Source organism: Otolemur garnettii, unplaced genomic scaffold (assembly GCF_000181295.1).
Source record: "Otolemur garnettii isolate 467f Iridium unplaced genomic scaffold, OtoGar3 scaffold00020, whole genome shotgun sequence".
In the NCBI taxonomy this organism is placed as follows: Eukaryota; Metazoa; Chordata; class Mammalia; order Primates; family Galagidae; genus Otolemur; species Otolemur garnettii.
Genome location: NW_003852415.1, coordinates 25,908,766 through 25,935,589, shown reverse-complemented (window position 1 = coordinate 25,935,589; position 26,824 = coordinate 25,908,766). Strand labels below are relative to the sequence as shown.

The 26,824-nt window shown below is 46.3% G+C and overlaps 1 protein-coding gene across 2 annotated transcripts in view; it reads right to left on the bottom strand.

Moving 5' to 3' along the window:
- The window catches only part of EVL (Enah/Vasp-like), a 172,786-nt gene that overhangs the window by 20,220 nt on the left and 125,742 nt on the right, over positions 1-26,824 (bottom strand). For both annotated transcript variants that reach the window (XM_003787037.2, XM_003787036.2), the window contains exon 4: positions 1,801-1,864. In XM_003787037.2, coding sequence (XP_003787085.1) covers positions 1,801-1,864 — 64 coding nt within the window. The remainder of the gene's footprint in view (positions 1-1,800; positions 1,865-26,824) is intronic.

The following is a 26,824-nucleotide window of genomic DNA, read 5'->3' as shown; positions in this document are numbered from 1 at the left end:
CTCAGAGTTCTGGGATTATAGGCGTCAGCCACATCTGGCCACTTATGGGTGCACTAGAAGGCTGGTTGAAAGAGGACACTGACCCATAGATACATCCACAGAATCTAAAGATCAAGATACTGGAATGGGAAGGGCTAGAAGGGACCATCTCCAGGGACAGCAGCAAGGGTACAAGTGGGTGTGGAGTCAAGTCTGAACACCTGCTGTTGAAGTACAAGATTAATGAATGTCCCAAGGCTGCCTCTGGGCTCAGTGAGAGAGTACTAGAAGGAGCTATTTCATAGGATTCCTGTAAGAATATGCCTAATACTCCCCCAAACAATGGAAATGTCTCTTTTGGTATTAAAGGTATCTAGAAAGCTCCCAGAAGCATCTGCATTAGATTCTCTTTTCAAACTGCTGAAACATCACCTAAAACTTCCACCTCCCCAGCAGGATCCATATACTCAGAAAATTGTAATGAAGATCACAAAAATGAGGATATTTGGAAAATATCTAAAAATCAGTGTGCATTTTATGCTTCTGTTTGCATGAAAATGGAGAGGTTCCTATGCTTGGAGTTACCACCTCACTGTGTGGCCCCAATGCATCCTTTTCCCCCGGCCTTTCCTGCCCCCAGGAAAATGGCAATGGACAGTGAGCCCAGAGAAGGCAGTGCCCTGGGGTCTGATGCCAGCAGTCATATCCTGACCAGTAGGGGGTGCACTGTGGTCCTTGGACACGTCCTATGCAGCCAGGAACCTCCCACACATTTCACATTTGATTTCTTTTCTTTTCTTTTTTTTTTTGAGACAGAGCCTCAAGCTATCCCCCTGGGTAGAGTGCTGTGGCATCACAGCTCACAGCAACCTCTAATTCCTGGGCTCAAGCGAGTCTCCTGCCTCAGCCTCCCAAGTAGCTAGGACCACAGGCGCCCGCCACAGCACTGTTGCAGCTGTCATTGTTGTTTTGGCGGGCCCGGGCTGGATTCGAACCCGCCACCTTAGGTATATGTGGCTGGCGCCTTAGCCACTTGAGACACAGGCTCCAAGCCCACATTTGATTTCAATGCAGCACTGTGGGAGCTGAACCAGTTCTAAGGGAACAAGGGAAGGATCTATTCAGCTGCCAATGACTCCGCATTTATATCTCACGCCTGATAGTGAGTGCTCACTCTGGGGGTGGCCCTGGGATCTGGCAGACAGCTGCACCTGGAGTCAAATTTGGCTGCCAAGCAGGGTTCTGACTCTCACTCCCTAGTGACTACAGGCAAACCATGTGCATTCTCTGAGCTTCAGCCGGCTGATTTGGGGAACAGTAACAATGACAACCCCTCAAGTTAGAGTGAAAGTTATTTTCTTTTTTAGAGACAGAGTCTTACTTTGTTACCCTTGGTAGAGTGCCATGGCGTCACAGCTCACAGCAACCTCCAGCTCTTGGGCTTAGGTGATTCTCACCTCAGCCTCCCAAGTAGCTGGGACTACAGGTGCCCACCACAATGCCCGGGGCTGGGTTTGAACCCACCACCATTGGTATACGGGGCCGGCCAGGCTTATCAAAAGAGCTGCATCACTGGGGGTTAGTGGTACTCTCTATAAACCATAGATTCTTATCGTCATTCCTGGTCTTGGTGTCTGAGACAAGCTGCAATGCATTAGTTATCTTTTTTTCTGGTCTGGTCTATTCCTCTTGCCCCTAACATGTGCCTCTGGGAGTCCTGGCCCTAGCAGCAGGTGGGTCCTTGCTTGCTGAAGGGTACCCCTGGCCACCAGGCACTCCTGGGAAGACTGCCAGGCTGGCTCCTGCTGGGTGCTGGGTTACCTTCTCTGGATGTCCATCTCATCAGGAGAGGGGCCATTCTGCACCTGACGCTGGCTGGAGGGGCCTGTGGGGCAGAAGCACAAAAGCCAAGTGGTTAGCAAAAGAAAGGAAGGATCTGATAAATAAACCTGTAACTATATCCACCTCAGCCCCTCCAGGCTGCAGAAGAGATCTCCCTGACCTTCTTTTAAAAGTTGGCCTCACACCTGTGTAATGCCCTGCCCCATTTCAGTCTCTCAATCACCCTTTCTCTCTCTCTTTCTAGTGGCTCTTCCCTCTCAGTCAATAAATGACACTTGTTATTTCTGCCTCCTCACTTGCCACCATCCCTTCAACTCTTTAACACTGATTCTGGCTTCCACATGTCCCACTAAGCTGTTCTAACTAAAATCACCAGGTGACTTCAAATTGTAAACACAAAAGAACCATTTTATTCTACTTTCTGAGCAAAGGACTGGCACAGTTGATGAGTGTCACAGTCAATTTAAAACCCAGGTCTGTCTGAGCCTGCATGCCTCACCCCAAAATTATGCTCTGCTGTCTGCATTACAAGCCTGGGGCTCTGGGATAGGAAGAAGCCAGGTCCCTGCCATTGCTCCCTTTGTTCTGGGCTGACATGGGGCCTTCTGGGACACACCCTGCTCTGGACCCAGAAGACAGGAGCCCAGAGGAGGCAAAGTCTGTTGCTCAAGTCTCACATTTGAAGGAGGACTGGTGCCAGGCACCTGCATCAGGGTCCTTGTTCTTGTGCCACATCTAAGACAAAATCCAGGCTCTTACCTAACCTGAGAATAAGCTGATTGTTCCTTCTCTTTGCCAGCTCTGGTGTCACACAGGACACATCCCTCACAGGAAGCAGCTTTGTTTCAGCCTAGGATATAGTGATAGCAACACTCCATCTGTAACACTGAAGATGGGTGAGTATGGGCAGAGATCCCTTTTCCCTCCTATTTCACAGGTGCTCTTGGTGGTCTTTCCCTCTTGTTCTCAGAAAACAAAATCAGTTAATATGTGAACACTACTAGAGCAAGGTCCAGGCACTTATAAAAAATGTGATTTAAATTTAATTCTAATTCTCACAACTCTGTAAGAAGGCTCCTATAAGAAGGACTTCTCTTAGCTGAGGGAAACCAAGTCCAAAAAGGCTATGTGACTTGCTCAAGGCCTTAGAAAATGGCAGAGCCAGACATAAACTTACAAAATCCAACTTTCTTTCTTAAATTCAACCATACTGTGGTATAAGACTGAGATAGATTGAAGAACAAAGAAGGAAGGTGGCAGACTCATGTGCTGCCAGAAGGGCTGCTGGGAATGGTGCTAGTAGAGGATAGGTGTCCTTCTGCAACTCCACTCAACCTGGCTGAGGCAAGAGTGATTCAGGGCTCACCTTTATATCCTGGATCATGCGCCTGAGCTGCTCTGCTGCTAGCCTGGTTGAGGGCTTTGGTTCCAGCTCAGACAACTGGACTTTGCCTTATTCTAAGACCTGGTCTCAGCTTCTGAATTCACTCCTAGATCTGGACTCTGTCCTGCTGGAGGCTGAGTTTCTGTCCTGGTGACCTTGCTTATTTAGCAGTTGGTGTGAGGACTGGTCCTGAGGCCTTGTAATGCTTGGCCTCTACTTGCTGCTGCAAGATCCTTTTCTGTCTGCCTGCTGGCCTTACCTTGGATTTTGCAAGTAGTTTGTGTCTGGTTCTGCCACTTTCCATAGGTAAGTCACTGTAACTGTTTCTCACCCTCTGTCAGCACCCCAGATGATAGTCAGGTGCCCACACCGTGGTCTGTTGTGGTCATGAGCATTGGATTTCTCATTCTGCCTGCTGTGCTTGACTTCCTTTCAATACCCTCACCAACCTGTTCCTTCAGAGAGCCAGGTAAGTCGGAGAGGAACCCTAGCCCCTTCTAGCAGGCTCTGGTCCCTGTACTTAAGACATACCTCAAAAGTAGTTTTAGATACTACAGAACAGGAAGAGATAATACTTGACTGCATAAGGCCTTCCATTCTTTTTTTTTTTTTTTTTTGAGACAGAGTCTCACTTTGTCGCCCTGGGTAGAGTGATGCCGTGGCATCATAGCTTACAGCCACCTCAAACTTGTAGGCTCAAGTCATTCTCTTGCCTTCCAAGTAGCTGAGACCACAGATGCCCACCACAATGCCTGGCTATTTTTAGAGATGAGGTCTTGCTCTGGCTCAGGCTGGTCTCAAACCTGTGAGCTCAGGCAATCCACCCACCTTGGCCTCCCAGAGTGCTAAGATTACAGGCGTGAGCCACTGTGCCTGGCCCCCCTTCAAGTAAAAAAATATTAGATTATTTTGAGCTATAAGGGTCCTTAACATTATCAAGTATAGTCCTTTTGTTTTAGGGGTGGGTGATAAAGCCCAGTGAGGGAAAGGGTTTTGTCCACTGTTACCCATCTGTGGCAGGGGAGATTCCGACCGCCTTCTCGCTCCTGGCCTATTCTACCCACTGGTACAGCTGCCCCTTTGGCAGAGTTAGCAGGGAAGGATAGAGTGGAAGATCATTCCTCTAGACCAGTGGTTCTCAATTTTCCTAATGCCGTGATGTATTTTCATTGTTACAAAGGGTTCGTGACCCACAGGTTGAGAACCACTGCTCTAGACTGTTCGTGATCCCCAGGAAAACTCCAGGAAACAGCCCATTTGTAGGTGCTTCTTCAGTGGCAGGTGCTGTTTCTCAAGGTGAGAGCACCTGTATAAAGGAAAGCTCTCCGGATGCCTAGTAATCAGACTCCCATCTGTCCTAGTGTTGAGTTACTACAGATGACTTCCCGGCATGATGCAATCAGAAGACAAGGCAGAAGATGTGGCATGTGTCTTGTGCTGCAGATGAGTACCCTGGAGTCACCTCTTATCTCTTGAGCTGACTAGCATCCTGCAGGATTCTTCAGGATCCTGGATGAGTGGGAAGGTGGGAATTCCAGCTCCTCCTCCTCCTGTCTTCCATACATCATTAGTCATGGAGACTTACTGGTACTGTATCTGATGCCTGACAGAACCCACCTTGCCTTTCTGCCCCCAACCTGGGCTGCCTCAGTATCTGTTTCAGAACCATGTCTCAGTCTACCAATAGGACCCTACCCTCCCTTCCCCCTTACTCATTTACTTTGGCACTACAGCCTAAGTGATGTCTGGAAAGCACAGACATTACTGTATATAGGGTTAGGTCCACGCTCAATCAAATAAGTCAAGGCTCTTCAGGCTTGGCCCAAGCCTACCCTGTGACTGCTTCTCCTAGGCACATATCCACAGTACACTTGGCTCTGCCAACTGAGCCACCAACCCACAGTGCAGTAAGACCTCCCACATTTGCCCACTGGGTCCTGAACCCATGTGATATAGTAGACCATCTATATCTGCTCATTTAGCTCCAACCTCATGGTGCAACAGACCTCCTGCATCTTCTCACTGATCCCCAATCCCATCGTGCAATGAACTTTCTGCATCTGCACACTGAACCCTTGTCCCACTTAGCTCAACCCCACACAGTGCTTCCCATCTCTACGTGCTTGTATGAGCTACTCAATCCACCTGGGATACCTTCTTCTCCTGCCATCTTCACCTGACAGGACTTCCAGGCCCAACTCAATAGTTGTCTATTTCACGAAGCCCTCCCTAAGTCTTCACACTCCTCTCTATCCAATACTCATGTTGTTGTCTTATAAAACTCACAACTTTCTCACTAATATTAAAGTGACTTGGCAGCTGGCTCCCCTGCTATACTAGATGCTGAATGTTGAGGGCACAGTGCTCACTCAGCACTCTATGCTCCCAGTCTGCCTTACCTCAGACACTCAGTGTATTTTTCTAAATTGAGTTGGGAAGGTTAAAGGGAACTCACCAATCCTGAGGAAAACAGCACAGGTCTAAGAGCCAGGCTGATCTAGCTTGGGTGTAAATAAAAGATAACCCAGGAGGTGTGCCATCGTAATGCAGGGTTTGCCAGAGAGGAGGCTGGTCAAGGGGAAGTTGCTGGTCTCTCCACCCCTCCAGTACTGGCTGCAGACTGGAGGTCTTGCTGCTAGAGGAAGAAACAAGGCTGTTGCAGGGCACTGACCCTCTGACTCTGCATACCGCTGTGTGCTGACTTCCATTGTCACCTTCCTCCTTCGTATGGTAAATGTATGGCCAATAATTGTCTGAGGATCACATTGTAATTGTCTTGTTCCTTTGAGGTTCTAACCTGGGCAGGCAGCGGGTATGAGAGGACCCGACTTGAATTTTTCTCCATACCTGTCCAGCTGTGTGCTCCTAAGCAATGCATCTGTCTCCTCATCTATAAAACAGGATTCCTAACACTAATACTAATAGTGGCTCCTCATAAAGCTACAGGGATGAATAAATGAATTGCATGAATAAAAAACACTTAGTAAACCATAAAGAGCCAAAAAATGTTACTTTCGTTACTGTTTAAAGCAGTTAGGCTGACCTTTCTAATGAGTCAGACATTTGCCCATCTGTGCACTGGCACCGTTACATGACCTTTGGCCTGTGGGGGTTGCTGGTACACTGAAGAGCACCTCCTCCCCCACTGATGAAGTGCTTCCTTCTGTGTGGGCCACCTGTACACACTGCCCAGATATAATACCACAGCTCCCTGAAGCACATAGGATGAGCAGTGGTGGCTCTTGGGGGTGGGTGGGGGGACTTGCCCACAGTCATGGAGCTCATGATGCTAGTCTCAGTATCACAAGCTTGTTGAGTCTGGGGCCTGGCTGACCCACTTGAGACTCCAACTAAGAAAACTCTTCACCCTTTCGTCACTCACCTCAGACAAGTTTTGCAAAGGCAAAATAAAGATCCTATTTGCATGATAGACAAATGAAAAAGAAAAAGGGAAGTTTAAACAAACTTGTGGGAAAGGCAGGGTAGCTGTGAATTACTGGTGTCTTAAGGGCACAGCTCTGACAGTAGGGCTTACCCTTGGTAATAGATCAGGCACGTGGGGATAGCCTTGGACCTGCCCCTTGACTGACATCTTCCCTGAACACGAAGAGCTGCAGGAGGACAGAGGCTGAGAGCCAAGCTGAAACTTGAGTCCAAGCCTGTCTGCGTTAAGGCCCACTGGACCATGATGTTTTCTTGGGGAAGGAGCTGACTTCCTGCTGCCTTGGAGGCCTATTTTCCAGTATCAAGTCTAAGTTCATCAGACTCCTGCACCTCTTAAACATGGTAGTGATTGAGAAGGTCTTTTACTTTTGGGAGTCATGAGGTGGGAGACACAGAGAAGAGAAGAGGGTGAGCCTGGGCTAGACTCAGCCATGAACCCATGTGAAAGGGAGAGATGGTAAGGACGGGTGAAGAGGGCTGAGGAGGCCAGAGGGGACAGGAACTGAAGGCCTCAGGAAAGAGTCTGAAAGGCTAAAGGAGAGATTGCAGCCAGCAGGTCGGCATCCCCTTTGAGTCGGGGGGTGGGGGAGACATGAGCAGTGGGAGAAAGCAAGCTCTTTCCTGGCCGTGTCTCTACCTGGGATGCACAGACAGTATAAGGCAGATCATGCTCCTCTGTAAGCAGGAGCACAAATGACTGTACATGCCCTTCACATGCTGCTCTGATGAGGGTATGAATTTATACCTACTGGTCCTCATATTATACTTCTCCAAAAGGCTTTTACAGCATCTATCTTTGACCTAAAGATATGTAAAGGGATTCCAGTGCAAGGGCTATCATCTTCATGAAAGCCGCTCTTATGTAATGGGGAAAAGGGAGAGCAGAGGAGAGGAAAAACCTGGATGTACATTCCTGGCCATCAAGGAGAAAGAACCAGATGCATATGATACCCCTCTCCTCCCCCACACTCCTTCCACTCTTGGCTGAGGTGCTAAGACTCACTCAGGTAGATCACATGTGGTCAGAGCGTGCCTCCTCATCACAGGACTCTGTTACTGCTGAGCTCCTCTGACCATTAGGACCACTATGTATGTTTACGCAGAGGGATAGACAGGAGAAAGAGCACAGGCAGGCTCAGCGCCTGTGGCTCAAGTGGCTAAGGCACCAGCCACATACACTTAAGGTGGCAGGTTCAAATCCAGCCTGGGCCTGCCATGAAGGCTACAACCAAAAAATAGCTAGGCGTTGTGGCGGGCGCCTGTAGTCCCAGCTACTTGGGAGGTGGAGGCAGGAGACTTGCTTGAGCCCAGGGGTTGGAGGTTGCTGTGAGCTGTGATGCCACAGTGCTCCACCCAGGGGGACAGCTTAAGGCTCTGTCTCAAAAAAAAAAAAAAAAAAAGAAAGAGCACAAGCAGACAGAAAGAAGAGTTTGTCTTTAATCTCCAGGGCCATCACTGTTTTGTGCCACCTGGTTCTTTGTCTAACAGGTGAGAGCCACTGTACCTGACCTTTAACGTGGTTCTTAACCTATAGTTAACACACAATGAATACTCCTTGAATACATGAATGATTGGCTCCAGGAAAACAGTCTAGAGATCTCTAGCCAATGGTTGAGACTAAAGTGGGTGACACATTCTCAGAGAAAATAACGGTAGCCTAATGGCTCAAAAGCTCTCAGAGCCTTAGCCTAAGCCTCTAGTTACTACAGTAAGTGAGATCCAGTAGGTCACCAACAGTGGTAGTACTTAGAAAATACAATGGGTTGTGGTAAGAGAAACTCCAATTTTTTGAGTGTCTACTATGGTATGTACTAGGTCTTGTGCCAGAGTCTTGCAAACACCACCTCATTTTGTCCTTGCACTCATCCTAGGGGTCCTGCTAAAATCTCTTTTACCCTTAAGAAAGCTGGAGAGTTGGAGAACTGAAGTAGCCTTTTCATCGACCCTGAACAGGTTAATAGTGAAACCAAATTTAAATTCAAGTATAGTGGGCTCTAAAGCTAATGTCTCCACTGAGTTACCAGGGGTGCAGTAGGACAGGATAAATGGAGGAAAGACAGATAGGAGAAGGCCATAAATGAGGAAGGGAAGTCACAGCTTCCTCACAAGGGTAGAGGAGCCACTGCTCAGAGGATCCTGGTCAAGTCCTTTCTTAGACAGGAGTGTGGCATATACTGCAGCCTCTCAGGACCCATTGGACTTGCTGTCTCAGTGCCTCTGTCTATGTGGTACTTAGAAAGGTGTCCTAGGAGAAAGGGCAGGCCCACAGGCTCTCAGAACTGTAGAGAGCTTAAGGGCCACTGGGTCTCAGCTGGTGTGCTGCATCCCTAACTGAGGCAGTTCTCACTGGCAGAAAGTCTTCCTCCCAATGGACTGAAATTTATCTTGCCAGGTCTGTCCCCAGTGGTCTATCAGGATGGTTGGGTGGCCCTGGTCTGCTCACCTCTAGACCTCCCCATACTCCTGCCTATTCCTGGCTGTCTCTTCTGGACTGCTCCAGTTTACATACAGATCTCCTTCAGAGTGAACTTTGCTGGAGTTCAGCCATGAAGTAGTGTAAGAGTATGGGGCACCCCTCCCCTTACTGGGCTTTATTCTCCAAATCTGTACAATTCAAAAGGACAAGGAAGGAAATATACTAAAACATTAACAGGGGCTGTCTCAGGATTAAGCAATTATTTTCCTCTTTTTGAATCCCCGTATTATACACGAGTAGCATGTACTACCTTTTAATAAACAAACAGGTATCTAATAGTTCCCATGGACCACATTCCTCCTCTGTGACTCCTTTCCTTGTGAGGTTTGGCAGGTGCAAGGTAGGCAGGGACTGATGTGGCTCCTGTCCAAGGTATTGCATTTTAATATTTACAGCCAAAGGTGGGCGGACAAGGCAAGACACTACAGACACCTCCTCCTAAGAAAAGCCTTCCTCCTGTCCACTATGAACATTTATGAGGCTCTGGGACACCAACCTCCAACTCTTCCAGACAGAAGAGACAGGTAAAGTTTCCAATTCATCTCAAGAGAAAGGCATCTTTAGTACCTCCTGAAAAGATGGAACCTGAGATCCCAGGAGTGCCAGAGACAAAGGATCCAGCACTCACTCAGTGATGCTTGATGGAATTTCTAGCCAACAAACGACAGCCACCTGGTCTGAGCTGGGCAGAGTCCCAAGCCGTTCTAAACTCCCCTCCCCGCCTCCACCATCTCTTCAGCTGGCTCTTTTTCTTCTTTCCAGAGGATCTTTCCATGTTAGGTTAAGATCAAGTGTATCCTTCCCAGACCCTTCCCTAGCATGCCTTCCCCTTTTGTTTCAAGGCCCTACTTCCCTCATAGGTGCCATTCTTCTGAGCAAGCAAGTGTCCGTGAGGGAATGCAGTCTGTGACCTGGGTTAAGTCCTGGTCTGGCTACTGTCTTTACAGTTACCTGGCCAAGGTGAAACAGGAATTGGTGATAGAGCTGGGACCAGAGCCCAGGACAAATGTCTCCTGGCCCAGGGTTTTGTCCACCACTGATGCTCAGCCTTGGTTAAACAAACTGCTCTACCTCTGTGTTTGGAAAACAAAGGCAGCTAGTGTTTAACCCTAGCTCAACTTAACAGTAGACAAATAGCTGGTTACCACCTTCTCTATTTTTCTAAATTTTTATTTTATTATTATTACTATTTTTTTTTTCTTTTTTGAGAAAGGGTTTCACTCTGTTACCCAGGCTAGCATGCAGTGGGATCATGATAACTCACTGTAGCCTCAAGCCATTCTCCTGCCTTAGCTACCTAAGTACCTGGGTCAACAGGTACATGCTACCGTGCCTAGCTACTTTTTCTATTTTAGTAGAGATAGAGGTCTTGCTCTCTCCCATGCTGGTCTTGAACTCCTGGCCTCAAGTGATCCTCTCGCCTTGTCCTTCTAGAGTGTTGGGACTGCAAGTGTGACCCACCACACTCAGCCACAGACCTGATTTCAATACCAGTTTAGCTGCTGGCTTTTTTTTTTCTTTTTTTTTTTTAGCTGCTGGCTTAATGGAACCCTGTATGAATTCTCTAGTGTCTTTTCTACCCAGTCCTTGCTACATGAATTTAGGCTCACAGCAGGCTGACAGGATTGCTGGAGCCAGCAGACTTGTTACCCACTGAAATCCTATAATAGATTCTCATACCTGAGCTCTGGCCTGGGACTTAGTGACAGCTTAGCTCCATGGTGACCCATGGATAAAGCTACATCTAAGAGCTCAGGGTCTAAAAGACCTGTTGAGAGGAAGGTCATCATTTACAATGTGGAGATGGCACTTCAGAGAGGAGGGAACTTCCCAAGGTCGCATAGTGAGAAGCACCTACAGCTTCACCTTACGTACCAAAAACGATACATCAGAGAGGAAAGGCCTTCTAATTCTCACAAATGAGAGCAGTAGGCCTGGTACCAGCCTGGGTGCCAGTGAGCAGCACTTCTTTGACCCCCGGTCCCCTCTCCTTACACAGAGGGGTCATAAGGCCCAGGGAAAGGTGAAGGTTTTGCCCAAGGTCATGCCCACACCTGGAGCAGAGCAGGGCTAGAACCCAGTCTCCAGCTTCCAGTGTCAGGGCACTCTATCCCACATGCTTGTGCCGCTCAGGCTGAGCTCCTCATGTGTTTTCCTAGTAAGATATTTTTTCTTCCTCTCCTTATATCAGGCTACAAAATTAACCTTAAAATGAACCTTAAACAGAGTAAACTGCAAAAAATCTTTCACATAGTAATGATTTACAAAGCATCTTTGCATCCTTTCTTTTTTTTTTTCTGGTGATTAATCTGCCCAATCATCTAGTTCGAGGCCAATTAGCCCCATTTTATAGGTGGGGAAACTGGAGGCTTGAAAGGGTGAACGATATGTCCACAAGCACATGTGCCTCCAGTGACCAGTACCCTGGAACAAGAGCCCACGTTTCTTGATGCCCAGCTACTTCTGTTGCATCTACCTCACTACTTCCCTAAGATATCACGTAACCTCCAACCAGTCAATGACAGATACTCATCCCAAGAGCCAGAACTCCTGCCCCTTACCCCTTTCTCCCCAGCCCCTACCCTAGGAACAGGTGGGAGGAAGGACAGGCCCCTGAGGTGCAGGAAGGAGAGAGAGGAGCTCGTATCACCTACAGTTTACTCTGCAAAGCACGGTGCAATCACAGTGGCAGAGGCAGAAGCAGTGGAAGGCCCACTCCCTGCTGACCATGACCGTAGGGCTCCTTGGCACAGGCCGGAGGCACCTCTTACACCCAGGCTACTTACCTCTTCTTCCCTAGCTGCCTGGCTGGTGCAATGGGTAACTGATATGCCATGCAGCCGTCAAGTGGGCTTCACCACTTTAATTTTTAATGAAGCTTCCCAGCTAACCTATCAGAACCCTCCTGTCTACCCGACTCCAGCAAGCTCTGGGGGCCCTATAGGGCCATCTAGACCCCTGTGGGACTTGGCCCACAGGCCTTGGTGACACCAGGTATCAGACAGAAGAGGACCCCCCCCCCCCGCAATGTGGCTCTTTTACTCTTGGTGATGGTATAGAATGGGACAGGTGACCAGGCAAAGGAAGAGCCCGGGAGCTGCTTGCCTTCACCCCTGTGCTTCCCAGCCTCCCTAGGCCTTCCCGACGACTGCTCCTCAGTCTCCCTTCCTAGTCACGTCTGCTCACACTAATGACCGGTCTCTGCCACTCCTGTTTTCTTTCCCAGCCCAGCTAGGTCCAAGGCTGCAGGAGATCAGTCCTCCAACCTACCAGCAAACACTCCTCTTTCCCTCTGCCCTGGAACCCCCAGGCCAATGACTGGGCAACAGTACTTTGCACTCAGCCATGTCATGCCTGTGAACACAGTGACTGTGCCTTGTGCCTAAAATTCTCATCTACACACCACCGAGTGGCAAACTCCTGGCATCCATAAAGCCTGGGTAAGTGTTTTTGCCCTGACACCTTCCCTCACTCCTCTAGTGGCAATGTTAGTAGCTTCTCACATGGCACTCACTGATATTGTTGAGTTTCTGTTTACTCCACTGACCTGTGAGCTCTTGGAGAGCGAGTGCTGCCTCTGATCCTTCTCTGTATCCTAGCACCCAGTGCATGGCCTGGTGTAAGGAAAATGCCTGGAGGAGGAAAATGCCAGCGGTACCCACCAATTATTGAGTACTCACTATCTTCTAGTACTGTTCTAAGCACATAGGCTAGAAGTCACTTAGAACTGAGTTTAAGTGCTGGCTTTGTCACTTACTCTTTGACCTTCCCCCACAGCTCCAGGCAAAAGTCTAAACCCTTGGATAGCATAAACTCACAGATGCTCTGGGCCTGTGTCTACTGTTTCCTCTCTTTGGACCACTCTTCTGTCTTCTCTATTTGGCAAACTTCCACCCATTCTTTAAGACCCAGGTCAGGACCAGGCATGGTGGCTCATACCTATAATCCTAGCATTTTGGGAGGCTGAGGCAAGGGGACTGCTTGAGGTCAGCAGTTCAAGAGCAGCGGAAGAAACAGTAAGACCCTGTCTTTACAAAAACTAGAAAAATTATCCAGGTGTTGTGGTGTGTGCCCATGGTCCCAGCTACTCAGAAAGCTGAGGTAGGAGGATCACTTGAGCCTTAGAGTCTGAGGTTGCAATGAGCTGTGATCATGCCACTGTTCTCATGCCTGGGCAAAAAGTCAGACCCTGTCTCCAAAAACGACCCTGTCTCTACTCCCAGTGGTCTCCTAGTACCCTTCTGCCTCACCTCAGCCTGTATTCCAGGCCTGCTCTCTATGCTCCCAGAGGCCCTGTGCTTCCTTCTATCATGTCATATGATACATTGTGTTGACAGATATCTCTTTCTACCTGGCTGTGAGCTCCATAAATGCAGAGACCATGTCTTACTTATCTTTGTGTGCTGGTGACTGGTCCAGAAAGATGCTCAGTAATTCACAGATGCTCTATTCATTCATTCATCATACAAGTATCACTGTGCTACGCATTAGGGATACAAATTTCTGCCCTGGAACTTATAGTCTAGAGTGAAGAGATAGGCAGTAAATAAAGATATAAGACGTAGGAAGAGAAACAAAGCAGAGTAAGAGAACGAAAGTGACAAGTGACTGGGTTCCACTTAAGAAAGGCTAGCTCAAGGCCAGGTGCTGTGGCTCATGCCTCTAATCTTAGCACTCTGGGAAGCTGAGGTGGGTGGATCGCCTGAGCTCACAAGTTTGAGACCAGCCTGAGCCAGAGTGAGACCCCCACCTCTAGAAAATAGCTTGGCATTGTGGCGAGTGTATGCAGTCCCAGCTACTCAGGAGGCTGAGGCAAGAGAATGGCTTGAGCCCAAGAGTTTGAGATTGCTATGAGCTATAATGCCACAGGATTCTACTGAGAGTGACAAAGTAAAACTCTGTCCCAAAAATAAAAAGAAAAAAGAAAAGCTAGCTCCCTGGACAGGTAAACAGTTAATCAGAGGACCAAATGAAGTGAAGGAAGGAGCCATGAGGTTACATGGAAGGAAGAACATTCAAGCAGAGGATACATTAGGCATAAAGGCCCTGGGTCAGGAGGAGGCCAGTGCAACTAGAATGAAGTGGCTGAGATAAGAGTGTGGAGCATGTGAATTCAGAAAGGCAGCCATGCAGACCTTGTAAGGATTTGGACTTTGTTATGGGTAAGATTGGAAGTCAAAGGCAGTTTTGAGTATGAACTGACCTAACTTGACTTAGAATTGAAAAGATCAACCTGTTTGCTATGTGGGAACAGACTACAGTGGGATAAGTAGGAGGAGGCAAGTTAAGTATGTGGCTCTTGTAGAAGGCCAGTGTTCGCTTAATAGATAGATAAACAGATGAATGGAGGCAGGCAGCAGACAAGCAGGTGGGGCAGTGCCTCAAATGAACACATCCTGTCTACTCTAGAAATTCAGAGTTGTATCCTAAGTTTAGCACTTGGCTTTCTGAGTCTCTAGGGATGCTTATCTACTAAAATATCTAAGTTGGCTCTTATCCTACATGAACTAAAGTTGGCAGAAGGTTACTTGTGAAATTACCATTCTTTAATGGAAAGAGATTATACAAGCTATGTGAGAAAAAGGAAAATAGATGTTAATGAATTCTTTACTCACTTCAGAAAATGTGGGTATGTGGCTATAAAGATGGGCTAGGTGAAATGTCTATAACAACCAAACCCTGACCAAATCTCACATTATGATTTAGAAAGCTCAGAGGCTACTGGCTGAGCAGGGTCTCTTTTGAGAGGCAGTCTTGTCCAATGGGCAGAGCCCTGGACTTGGAATCAGGAGACCTGGATTATAAGCTGGGCTCTATCACTCACTAGTGTGGCCTTGGGCAAGTTTCTTAACTGCTATGCACCTTCATTTCATTTCTTTCTTTTCTTCTTCTTTTTTTTTTTCCTGTTGCCCAGGTTGAAATGCATGGCCTGATCATAGCTTACTGAAACACTGAAGCAATCTTCTTGCTCCAGATCCCTGGGCAGCTAGGACTATAGGCATGTACCATGATGCCCAGTTATTTAAAAAAATTTTTTTGTACAGATAGTATCTGGCTATGTTGTCCAGGCTGGTCTCAAACTCCTTGCCTTCCAGAGTGCTAAGATTTTCTTCATTCTTAAAGTAGAGACAATAATTAGTAATGACTCTCTGACAATTCCAGGAGGATGTTGTGAAGACTCAGTGAACTGAGGTCCAGGCATAATGGTATATAGGAAGAAAGTGGGGGCCTGTTCCTTTCCATAAGGAGTGTTAGCTCTTCCAGTAATGGGAGAGACTCTGGTCATTACTGAGGGGTGAAATCCCAGGACAGTGCCTAGGGATTGGGTGTTCCAGAAACAATAACTTGTATTCTTATGGTGCTTTACAGCTTACAAATCACATTCCCATCTAATTTATCATTTAAGCCTCATGATAACTTTGTAAAGTAGTTATTATACCCATGTCAAAGATGAAGAAACTAAGGTTCACAATAACGTTAGTTACTGAAATGGCATGCTCAAGGTCTGTGGGACAGGCTGTATAGCAGGTGCCTGGAGCTAAGGCATGGCACTCTTGTTACCTGCTTCCAGAGTCCCTGCGCTGACTAGAGGGACTACTCCCTAAGCTCTACCAGGAGGTGTGTTAGGCAGGCACTGGCAAAGCAATGCTGTGGAATGTACCACTAAATATCTCAAGCCTTGACTGGGTGTGTGGTGTCTAGGCTGTATCTATGCAAGACTAAAAGCCCCAAAGGAATCTTGCCATTAGTGTCAGTCACCAGAGAAGTGGGAGAAGGCAGCCTTTCTTCCCTGTGATGTAACTGCAAGAAGGCAGGAGCTCTTTAAAGGAAGACATGGCAGCAGCAGGATGCTGGTGGGATGTTCAGAAACTAGACGCTGCCATGAGAGACACAAAGTACTGCTAATGCACAGAGGGTGACCTCTCCCTCTGCAGAGCCGTTCCTCAGACCTTCGTTTGAACTACCAACCACCAACAGCTGCTCACGCTACCATCCTTCTTATTGTCAGACCTTCCCTATCTGCCCCTAGTCCTGCAGGGCCCACTTTCTTACTTATCCCAGTCCAAGTAGTCTGATTCCCCTGTTTCCCAGAGGGTGGGCTATTGGCACTACTACAGGAATCAGTATTGACTTCTATTCCTTTAGCTACCTTTGCTCATTTTTGAAAAAGAATAATTGTAGTAATTTACAGGTAACAAGAACTCTTATAAGCATCATGTTGTGTCATCCTCACAACAACCCTGTGAGGTAGGTATGACTGACCCATTTTACAGATGGAGAAGTAAGCCTCAGCAAGGGTAACTGACTTGCTCAAGGGCATACTCTTGGCCCAACTGGTGCACCTGAACCCAAATCTGTCTGAGTCCACATCAGAAGCTTCTTCCATAACACACATACCTCAGAGTCACAAATAGCTGAAAGCCCTTCCTTGGGACTGCTGGCTGGAAAGGTGTGCTCCTCATTTGGGTGGTGCTAAGCAGGCCAAGGTGACGGGTGCGATTTCTGTGTGAGACAGTTCCATTGTCCATGTCCCTCAATCACAGATAGCACCCCTCACCTTAAGCCCAATTTCGCAGGCTTGCAGTCGAGTGGTGCTGGCTCAGGAACTTCGTCTTGATCTTCAGAGGAGGGTGCCATGGCAGAAAATGACACTCTCACTCACTCACCAAACACCTCTTCAGTGAACCTGGGATACAGACATGAACAGCAAGGCACCTGCTCTCAAGGAGCTTACATTCTAGACAAACTCAAGAGTCCAAATATACAGGACAGCAGGAGTATATCTGGAGTGGGGGAAGGGGCATCTAAGCTTTCCTGAGGCAGCCAGAAAGGTTCCTGAATACAGCAAGGTAGAGGATAAGAAGAGGGTGACCAGAAGACAGCAGAGAGCAAGACAGGGTGTGGTGTGGAGCCAAATACACAGAGAACATAAGTGTGGGCAGGAGCCAGACCATGGGGTACTTGTAGACCTGGGCAACTTTAGAAGCGCCCCAGGGAGGACTGCCTGAAGAATGGAGAAAGCTGATGAATTAAAACTCCATCACACTTCAGGGGACAGACAGTGCGACTGAGATGGTGACAATGGAAGCCAATGCCAAGTCAGAGGAATCCTGGGGCTCAGACCAACATAAACCCTTCATTGCTAGATAAGGCTCAATACAACTTGGATATTGAGCTAGGGATCCAGGTACAGCACACAAATCTGGGTCTTGATTTGCTCCTGAAGCTTGGTATGGATGTGTCTAGAGTGAAAACATTAGACAGTATGTGGGTTTTTGAGGGTCCAGAGATGAGGACACTTTCTGAATTTCCAGCCTGACTTAAGGCACACACTGGGAACAGTATGACATGTCAAGTGGTGCTAACTGTTGTGATAAAGACCACAATAAAGTACTGTGGGAGTGTAGGGGAGGGTCCAAATAATCATCTAGGGGGAGTTGGAAAAGGCTACATCTGAGCAATAACATTCTGAAAGGGTGAGTAATATTCTGAAAGTGGGTGGGAAAGTGAGAAGGAGAGAAGCAAGGGGCATTCCAGCCCCAGAACAAAGTGGGTCTGTGTGACTTGTGTAACTGTTGGCATGGATGGGCAACAAGGCCAACAGTCCATGAGTGGGCATCCTTTTCCTGTGAGAATTGAGGTGGGCCAGGAAAATAGACAAGCCTAACTCCCCAAAGTGGCCACCAGAGGGCAGTCAGGAGGATGAAGGAGGCCTGGGGGCAGGCTGTCTTCTTCCCTTTTGGTGGGGACATCTTGCGCTTGCTTTCTGGTTCACATCAAGACCAAGAGGCATCTCAGGTGGCAGAAAGTGATAAATGGTCTCAGCAGTCAGGGAGATGAGGACAGTCGTGCTGAGATGAGACAGTATTGCTGTCTCTTCAGGAAAAAAAGGTAGGTAATTTCCAATGAAAAGAAGTTTATGAGAAGCGAAATTTAGCCCCAAATCCAAGAAGCTATGAGGTTTACTAATGTTCACTTCTTCTATGAGGAGAAGAACTTGGCCTAGTAATTCTCTTATGTGGACTCTTTCCCATGATTGCTGATGGTGCAGCCAATTGATAGCCACTGGATATCAATTAAGGACATAGGAGGCTGGAAAAATTGGGAAGGTATTTGTTATTTGACCAACAGTGTCACTTCTTGAAATACACCTACGAGGCCATTACAAGCAAACCAAGTAAGAAAAGGATATACCATTACGTTAAGAAGCCAGTGAAAATAAGCACTTTGACCTGTATTTTGGTTTACCCAATGTAGATTTCCATTAAGGTACTGAGATTTTCTTTTTCTTTTTTTTTCTTTTAGAGTCCCACTATACAAAATTGATAAAGCAAAACTGTTTTGGCTGCATCAGGTGAGGCCCCGGTGTACCTTGGTGGATCCCTGGAACTCCTCAAAATTGTTGCATTGAAATCCACCGTATTCAACTCCAAAGCTGCAAATGAACTCTGTTCCACCCCTGCCCAACCCAGGGGAAGATTTCATTAGTGAGAACCAAGAGGGAAGAACTGGTCAAAATCTAGTTATTTCAATCCTGTTCCTTAGCCTCACCCTGGTCCTAAGCCTGGAGAAAATGATCTTTCAGGAAGGAATGCTTGTTTCAAACCTGTTTCCTGGGCTGGTGGGAGAAACCTTGAGTATGGCCACAGACCCTGTGCAAGTCCTTCCCCTAGCCAGGTCAAAGTTTTGTTAGTTACAAGTCGTAAACTCAGTCTCATGACACTTGAGGCTTCTTCCCTAGTTCCCACTGATGAGCCCCACTTGGGCCTAGAATATCTGGCTTCCATACCAGCAGAAGCTTTAATGAGGAAGATTTTCATAAAAATTCACCCCCAGCAGGTGGCTAAGTCCCATGACCTTGAGGCCTTGTTTCAAGTGCCACCAGGGCTTTGTTCTCTTGAACTAATTATGAAATAATTGTGGTAAGTTCTGAGAGAACCTAAACTAGTTTAATGAAAGACTACTGGATCTAGGGACAAAAAGTGGGAAAGGGTGGGGGAGCAGCCCTGAAGTCTTGTGTCTTTCAGGCACCCGCCACTGGTCCATGTTATTATATCTTACAGATGAGGTAAGACCTTTACCTGCTAAGGGTCTAACTGCTTATAAGCAAGTAAGACCCTTACTTGCTAAGGGTCTAATTGCTTATAAGCAGTAGAGAGGAAATCTGGATGCAAGGTAGTCTGGCTCCACTATACTATGTGGTTTCTACTATGCCTCACTGACTCAGGGTGAGAAGAGGAACTGTTCTCATCCTAGTTTCTCTTCCTGACTGGGTCATGGGCAAGTACTCACTTCCTCCATCTGGGGCTTAGTTTTCCCTGCTGAAAGATAGGGCAGACATTATGCTATCTACATAGCACTGTTAAGTGAAAATCAAACAAGACAATAGTTATGATCCATGAAGCAACAAATGTGATTTTTATAGAAGTTCTATTCCAGTAGTTCTCAATCCACTCAGACCCAATGGCACCCTTTTTATAACAAGCACTTTGTAATGCTCCTTGTATTATCTTGAAATAAAATTTATAGATTATATAACCTACCTACATAAATAATAAAACTGTTGGTATAATGCCTTGTGTATTAAAATGAGATGTAAAAAGAGAAGCATGTGCACCATAGCATGTGAAAGGTCAGACACAACTACATCAGGAGACAGAGCAATCAGATGCTCACACCTACCCACAGGCCCTGGGAGTGCTGCTGCTACCAATGGATTTGGTTCTGGATGACCAGAATATCACAAGTGACAATGCTGGAAATATGATTTTCCATAACAGAAAACAACTGTTGGTAAAGTCACACAAAAAAAGCTCAGCCTCCTGACTTCCAGGCCAGGCTTTTACCACTAATTCAAGTGAACTCACAGAGAGACAAACTTTCCACAGAATTTCAGACACTGTGGCACGGGAGGCATTTACCCTATCTGAAGGGGACTTGCCAAACTGCAGCCGTTACTACAACCACTACTGCTACTAGTCAACAGTACAGCGGTTCCTATCTATGCAAAGCTCAGAAATCTTCTATACCCATCATCTCTTTGGACTCTCACGCTGTGAGACAGACAAGCTATGGGTAACCATCCCCATTTTACAAATGAAGAAAACAAGGTCTGAGATAAGGGAAATGATTTGCCCAAGTCATGGTATAGTCAGGTCTAGCATTCAGGTCTCTGGCTTTCCTCAACACCATGGTCTCTTTTTTTTTTTTTTTTTTTGAGACAGAGCCTCAAGCTGTCCCCCTGGGTAGAGTGCCGTGGCATTACAGCTCACAGCAACCTTCGACTCCTGGGCTCAAGCGAGTCTCCTGCCTCTGCCTCCCAAGTAGCTGAGACCACAGGCGCCCACCACAATGCCCGGCTATTTTTTGGTTGCTGCCGTCGTTGTTTGGCGGGTCCGGGCTGGGGATTCGAACCCGCCACCTTAGGTGTACGTGGCTGGCGCCTTAGCCGGTTGAGCTATAGGTGCCGAGCCAACACCATGGTCTCTTAATCACCCAAGCAGATGGCAGTTCACCTGGCACCATGAAGAAAAGGTCTTTAGTCTGGTAAAAGATTGCAGAGGGCAATCAGTACTCCACTTCTCAAATAAGGAAACTAAGGCCCACAAAGGTCACTGAACCTGATTAGAGCCAAATATCATGAGTCTTAGTCCAGAAAGAACCTCCTGTGCCTTGGAAGATTGCTGAGACTCAGAAATGAAAAGGCCGATGCAGTTTATCACGTATTTCCTGAGCACCCGCTGTGTGTCCCCTTGCTTTGGTCCTGGAGAGGAAGGCATGACTGAGACAACACAGGTCCTACTACCAGAGGACAGCAGCCTACCAGAGACACTGACACCAAAGAGGTATTCTGAAAAAACGATGATATTTAAACTTCATGGCACATGAAGAAAATGTGCAGGGACATAGAGTGTTAGCTACACCTGCCCAGCCAAGGCAGTGGGTGTAGCAGCAAGCTTGTTGGCCTGGGTGTTGGCTAACTAGTGCAAGTCCCGAGTTTTGGGCCTAGTGGCTCTATAAAGGTTCCTTTTCCTCCTTCCTCTTCAAAGAGAGCAACAACTCCAAAGGTTAAAAAATAGGTCAGAGGAGGAGGAACTGGATTAAGTATCTTTAAGATTTTTCTTATCTTTAACTTTATTTGTGAATTCTTACTGAATGTAGCCCAGCATGGGAACTACTTATCTACACATTTGATTGCACAGTGGAGCTGCCTTGTTTCTTTTACATGTTTTCACAGTGACTCATTTAAGTAAACCCATTCTCAAACAGGCACCCAGAGTTCTGACAGCTTCAAATAAAGATCATTATTACTGTTACTACCATTTTTTTTTACCGAGTAACTACTTCAACCCCACCATAATGGGAACTTTGTAAGGCTTAGAAAAAGATGTCTATAAAAAGAGAAAAAGAAAGATAAAGATGAAGGGGGGGGGGGTGTACTCTACAGGGGTATTGAGAACCCACTGGGGATCAAAGGGACATTTCTGCCCTGGAACCTTTATACTAGTACAGAGAGTGCCTTATTGCTTAGAAGTTTTACAAATAAACTAACTGGCTAATTTCATAAATTAGGAGACAAAGCCCATGAAATAACTCATGCCTTGAGATGGTATTATCCATGTAAACAGCCAATTAATCAAATATGAGGAACGGTGCAGAGGAAGAGGAACAGCCAAAGTCTAGGATCTGATAGCAATGAAAAGGAATGTCTGAAGGTCTAACAGAGAAGGGAGATTTAAACAGCAACCACCATAACAAACAGGAGACTTGAAATTAAGTCCTCTGGGACTTTAGCAAAGCAGAAGCAGACAACTCTGCACTCATCCTCAGCCCAGTGCCACCTGAAAAGGTCATACTAGGTTTTTAAAAATGGAGTATTTTTATCAAATATTTACTGTGTGGATCAGGAACTGTCCTGAACACTTTAAAAGGATGATCACAGTTACTCCTCAGAACAACCTCTGAGGAATGGCACAGGTCAGAAGATAGGCACAGAAAGACCAAGTGACTTCTCAGGATTAAGTACATATGCACACACACATATGTATGAACATGTCCACATCTGTAGTGCAAAGGGCACTGGATGTGAGGTCTGAAGAGCACGGAGGTGGCTAACATGTGAATTCTGCTCTCAGGAGCATATGTACGTGCACTCAACACTCAATAGCTCTTCTGGATGCTGCAGGCATATCAAGCACTGTGGTGGGAGCTGGGGTCCAGTGGTGAACAGAGCAGATGTGTCTTCCTCAGCAAGCCTTGTGGAGACCAAACAGCAGCCAGGCCTTCATACTACAAAGTAGCAAATGTCAACAAGGAAGCACAGGGAGCACAAGAAATGGTGCCTCATGCTGATCTGGGGTGGGATGAGGGGCCACAGAAGTCTTCCCAGAGAAAGTGACACACAATGAGAGAGAAAAGATAAGTATACAAGCAGGTGAAGTGGATAAAGACAAGCAGAAACCAAGAGTCATGGGAGGCCAAGGACAGAGGTGAAAGGTTGGGGGGATGAGGGAAAGTTTTCTGTGGAAGAGCATGTAGCTGGGTCTAGAAGGCTGGGGAGATTTTGCTAAGTAGAGGTGGCAAGAAAACATTCCAGGGAGGGTACAGTAGTTGAAAAGCTTGGCATCCAACTCCTACAGTACTCTGCCTCTTCTGGGTTTGTCCTTGGCTATATGCCTATTTTATTGCCTGTATATATATATATATATATATATATATATATTTTTTTTTTTTTTTGAGACAGAGCCTCAAGTTGTCCCCCTGGGTAGAGTGCCGTGGCATTACAGCTCACAGCAACCTCCAACTCCTGGGCTCAAGCGAGTCTCCTGCCTCCGCCTCCCAAGTAGCTGGGACCACAGGCGCCCGCCACAACGCCCGGCTATTTTTTGGTTGCAGCCGTCATTGTTGTTTGGCGGGTCCGGGCTGGGGATTCGAACCCGCCACCTTAGGTGTACGTGGCTGGCGCCTTAGCCGGTTGAGCTATAGGCGCCGAGCCTATTGCCTGTGTATTTTTAGAAAAGAAAAACACTAGCTCATCAGAACGCTCCCTGTGTGCCCTTCTTGTCACTTTTGGTATCCTTTTCCTTTAAACAAATACCTCTGAGATAATATAAAATGACAACATCAAGCCCCAGAGCTACAGAATCCTGTCTCTTTTATTTATGTCTGTCCATTTTTAAAAATCAGTGACAATAGGATGGTGGGTAGCAGGATCAGCAGGCAGCAGAGAAATACCCTGACTAGAACTCCCCTTTAAAGAGAAGAGAGGGGTAGGAAAACTCTAAGCTTTCCTCTGGTGGGACTCCTGGGATTCCCTTCTCTTCTACTGCACCAGCCAAGAAATATCTCTGTGACCCGCCAACAATAAATAAGAAGTTCCTCCAGTGAAAGAAAAGGTCCAGACAGTGAAAGAGAATGGAAGCTAATAGTTTCTTCTATGCCTATGCAGATAAGCACAAATAACAATGACGACTCCTAAAATGCAGACAATGTAGATGTTACAGTGAAGGAGGCATATTTATTCTCCATCATGAGCATGGAACATACCACAACGGTAGACTGCCTCCATTCATTTGTCAAAGGAAATATAAAGTCCCTTTGTCATTAGAGGATATACATTCTTAGAGAGTGGGAAATTTGCAGATGAGACTAAAGGTCCACGGAGTTTGCATTCTCCATGCTGTGCTGTACTTAGTCAAACTTACTGCTGAAAATAAAGGGAAAAAATGAAATCACCAATTAATGTCTGCAAAATAAAATATTTTCCTTGCTCTTGTGTTTACTAAGATAAGGAGAATACTCATGCGTGGTGCTAGTCAATGTTTGGGCAGTGGGCAATTGTCACACATGCTGAATAGAGTGTAGAGTATTCATTCCAGAAGGCATTTGGCAAGATGTACTATAACTTTAAAAGTGTATAAACTGTTTGACATAGAAATATGCCCAAGGAAATAAATGGACAAGTGTGCAAAGATGAATGTAGAAGATACAAAGCATACATACAGACAAGAATGCCCTCTATTACTTGAGTTAATAATGAAAAGTAGAGACAATTAGTATGTTTAAAAGCAGAAAGATGCTTATGTGATGTATCTTTACATGGTATTCAGTGGAGTGTGCTGGCCACATAAATGGTGGAAGGTTCATACGCTTGACATGGAAAAACATTCATACTATAGTGCTAAGTGACAACTGTCCCTCTAATCACAGTACTTGTGACACCAAATGTGTGGATTTTTTTTTTTTTTTTTGGAGAGTCTTTGTTGTCCTTGGTAGAATGCCATGGTGTCATAGCTCACAGCAACCTCAAACTCTTGGGGGCCAGCTATTCTCTTGCCTCAGCCTCCCAAGTAGCTGCGACTATAGGTACCCACACAACGCCTGGCTATTTTTATTTATTTATTTTTGAGATAGAAGTTTTATTATGTCACCCTCAGTAGAGTGCCATAGTGTCACAGCTCACAGCAACCTCCAACACTTGGGCTTAAGTGATTTTCTTGCCTCAGCTCCCCAAGTAGCTGGGATTACAGGTGCCTACTACAATACCCAGCTATTTTTTGTTGCAGTTGTCATTGTCGTTTAGCTGGCTTGGGCCAGGTTTGAACCCACCAGCCTTGGTGTATGTGGCCGATGCCATAACCACCGTGCTACAGGAGCCGAGCTGACTGCCTCTACACTTTAAACACTAATCATGAGTTATTTGGTCTCCAGGTTACTAACAATTCTGTCTGACTTGGCTATAGATTAGGGTTCCCATGACTTTCTCCTTAGGTTTCATAATTTGCTATAATGACTCACATAACTCAGAAAGACACTATATTTATTATAAAGGATACAGATGAAACAGCCAGATAACGAGGTATACCAGGTGAAGTCCAGAAGGGTTCCCAGCACAGACGCTTATGTTCTCACGGAGTTGGAGTATACCACACTCCATGTATATGCGTTTATCGACCCAGAAGCTCTCTGACTTCCTTTGTTTACGTTTTCTTTTTTTGTTTTTTTGAGATAGAGCCTCAAGCTGTCCCTCTGGGTAGAGTGCTGTGGCATCGCAGCTCACAGCAACCTCCAACGCCTAGGCTCAAGTGAGTCTCCTGCATCAGCCTCCCAAGTAGCTGGGACCACAGGTGCCCGCCACAATGCTCGGCTATTTTTTGGTTGCGGCCATCATTGTTGCTTGGTGGCCTGGGTTGGATTTGAACCTGCCACCTTAGGTGTATGTGGCTGGTGCCTTAGCCACTTGAACCACAGGCGTTGAGCCTTGTTTACATTTTCTAAGGAGGTTCCATTAGGTAGGCAGGATTGAGTAAATCACTGGCCCCTGGTGATAAACTCCATTTCCTGCTCTTCTCCCTTACCTGGAGGTTGGTGATGGGGCTGAGTGCTCCAATCTTTAATAACAAGATAGTTCCATATTTCCTCTGGCAACCAGCCCTATCCTGAAGCTACCTAGGCACTTCCAGACACTAGTCATCTCTTTAATTTACAAAAAGACACTTATCCCTGCCCAGATCCCAAGGGTCTTAGAAGCTCTTATGTCAGGAAGTAGAGATTAAGACCAAACATTATAACAAAATATACTCTATCATCCTTTCACTTAGGAATTTACAGGGTTTCAAAGCTCTGGGCCAGGAGCAGAGGCCAGGTATACATTTCTTATTACGCCATGGAAGGTTACAGGTCAGTGCGTACAGATGATTTTAAGGTACTAGCTCTTCCTTCATATGTGAATATAAAAACATCTGTAAAGATAATGTAACTGTTAAGAACAATTAGCTCTGTGTTGTAAAATTACAGGGAACTTTCCCTTTTCTTGTCTGTATTTTCTATATTCAATAATAGACATGAATTACCTAATAGGAAAAAAGACTGAGGGACTATGGCTGAAGAGGGATCCTGTCTCCTGGATGTGCTAGGGAAGTAAAAAAGGACATTCCATTGTTCCAGTTTCTTCATAGGATTTTACCTACTTATAGCAATGAGTTCCCAGCATATACATGGTGAACTAGAATTCACCCCTTTCTAGACAATGTACATAAAACCATAAACCACTGGGACTGGACAGTCTTCCAGTGATCTAGATCAGGTCCTTATTTCCCCTTTCAAAGATGGAGTAACTGAGGCCCACAGAGAAATGACCTGTTTAAGGTCACATAGTAAGTTAGCAGCAGAATGACATAAAAGCATATAGACGCATAGCCTTTATAAGTCTCCTAAACCATTAACTGATATCTGATATGAGAATAAATTGTAGAAGGGAAGAAAACTGAGCTGGGCTGGGGTATGATGGAACAACCTGTAAACACTCCTCCTTGCCTGATGAGTGCTTTTACCAGAAGGAAAGTGTGCTCCCACTGAAGACACACACAGAGGAGGTCTAAGTAAGGTGCTTTCTGGAGGTATAAGCAATTTGATGTGGAGGTGGACCCTGGACTCTGAGGCTTATGGTCTGAGTAATTCTTTAGCAAAGGGCCATGGGACAGATACTGCCCAAGCCCAGATCCCAAAAGTAAGACCACCTGGGGCTGTTGGTACAAGGAAAATGAGCTTATCTTTTTTGGTCTTCCTTTCTAACCTATTAATGCAGTGCAGAGTTGTAGAAAAAGCACTGAATTTCAAACAAGAAGCCCTGTTTGGTAGCCCAAATAGTAGCTGGCCTACCTACTAGAAATGAAAATCAAATTATAAATGTTTTATAA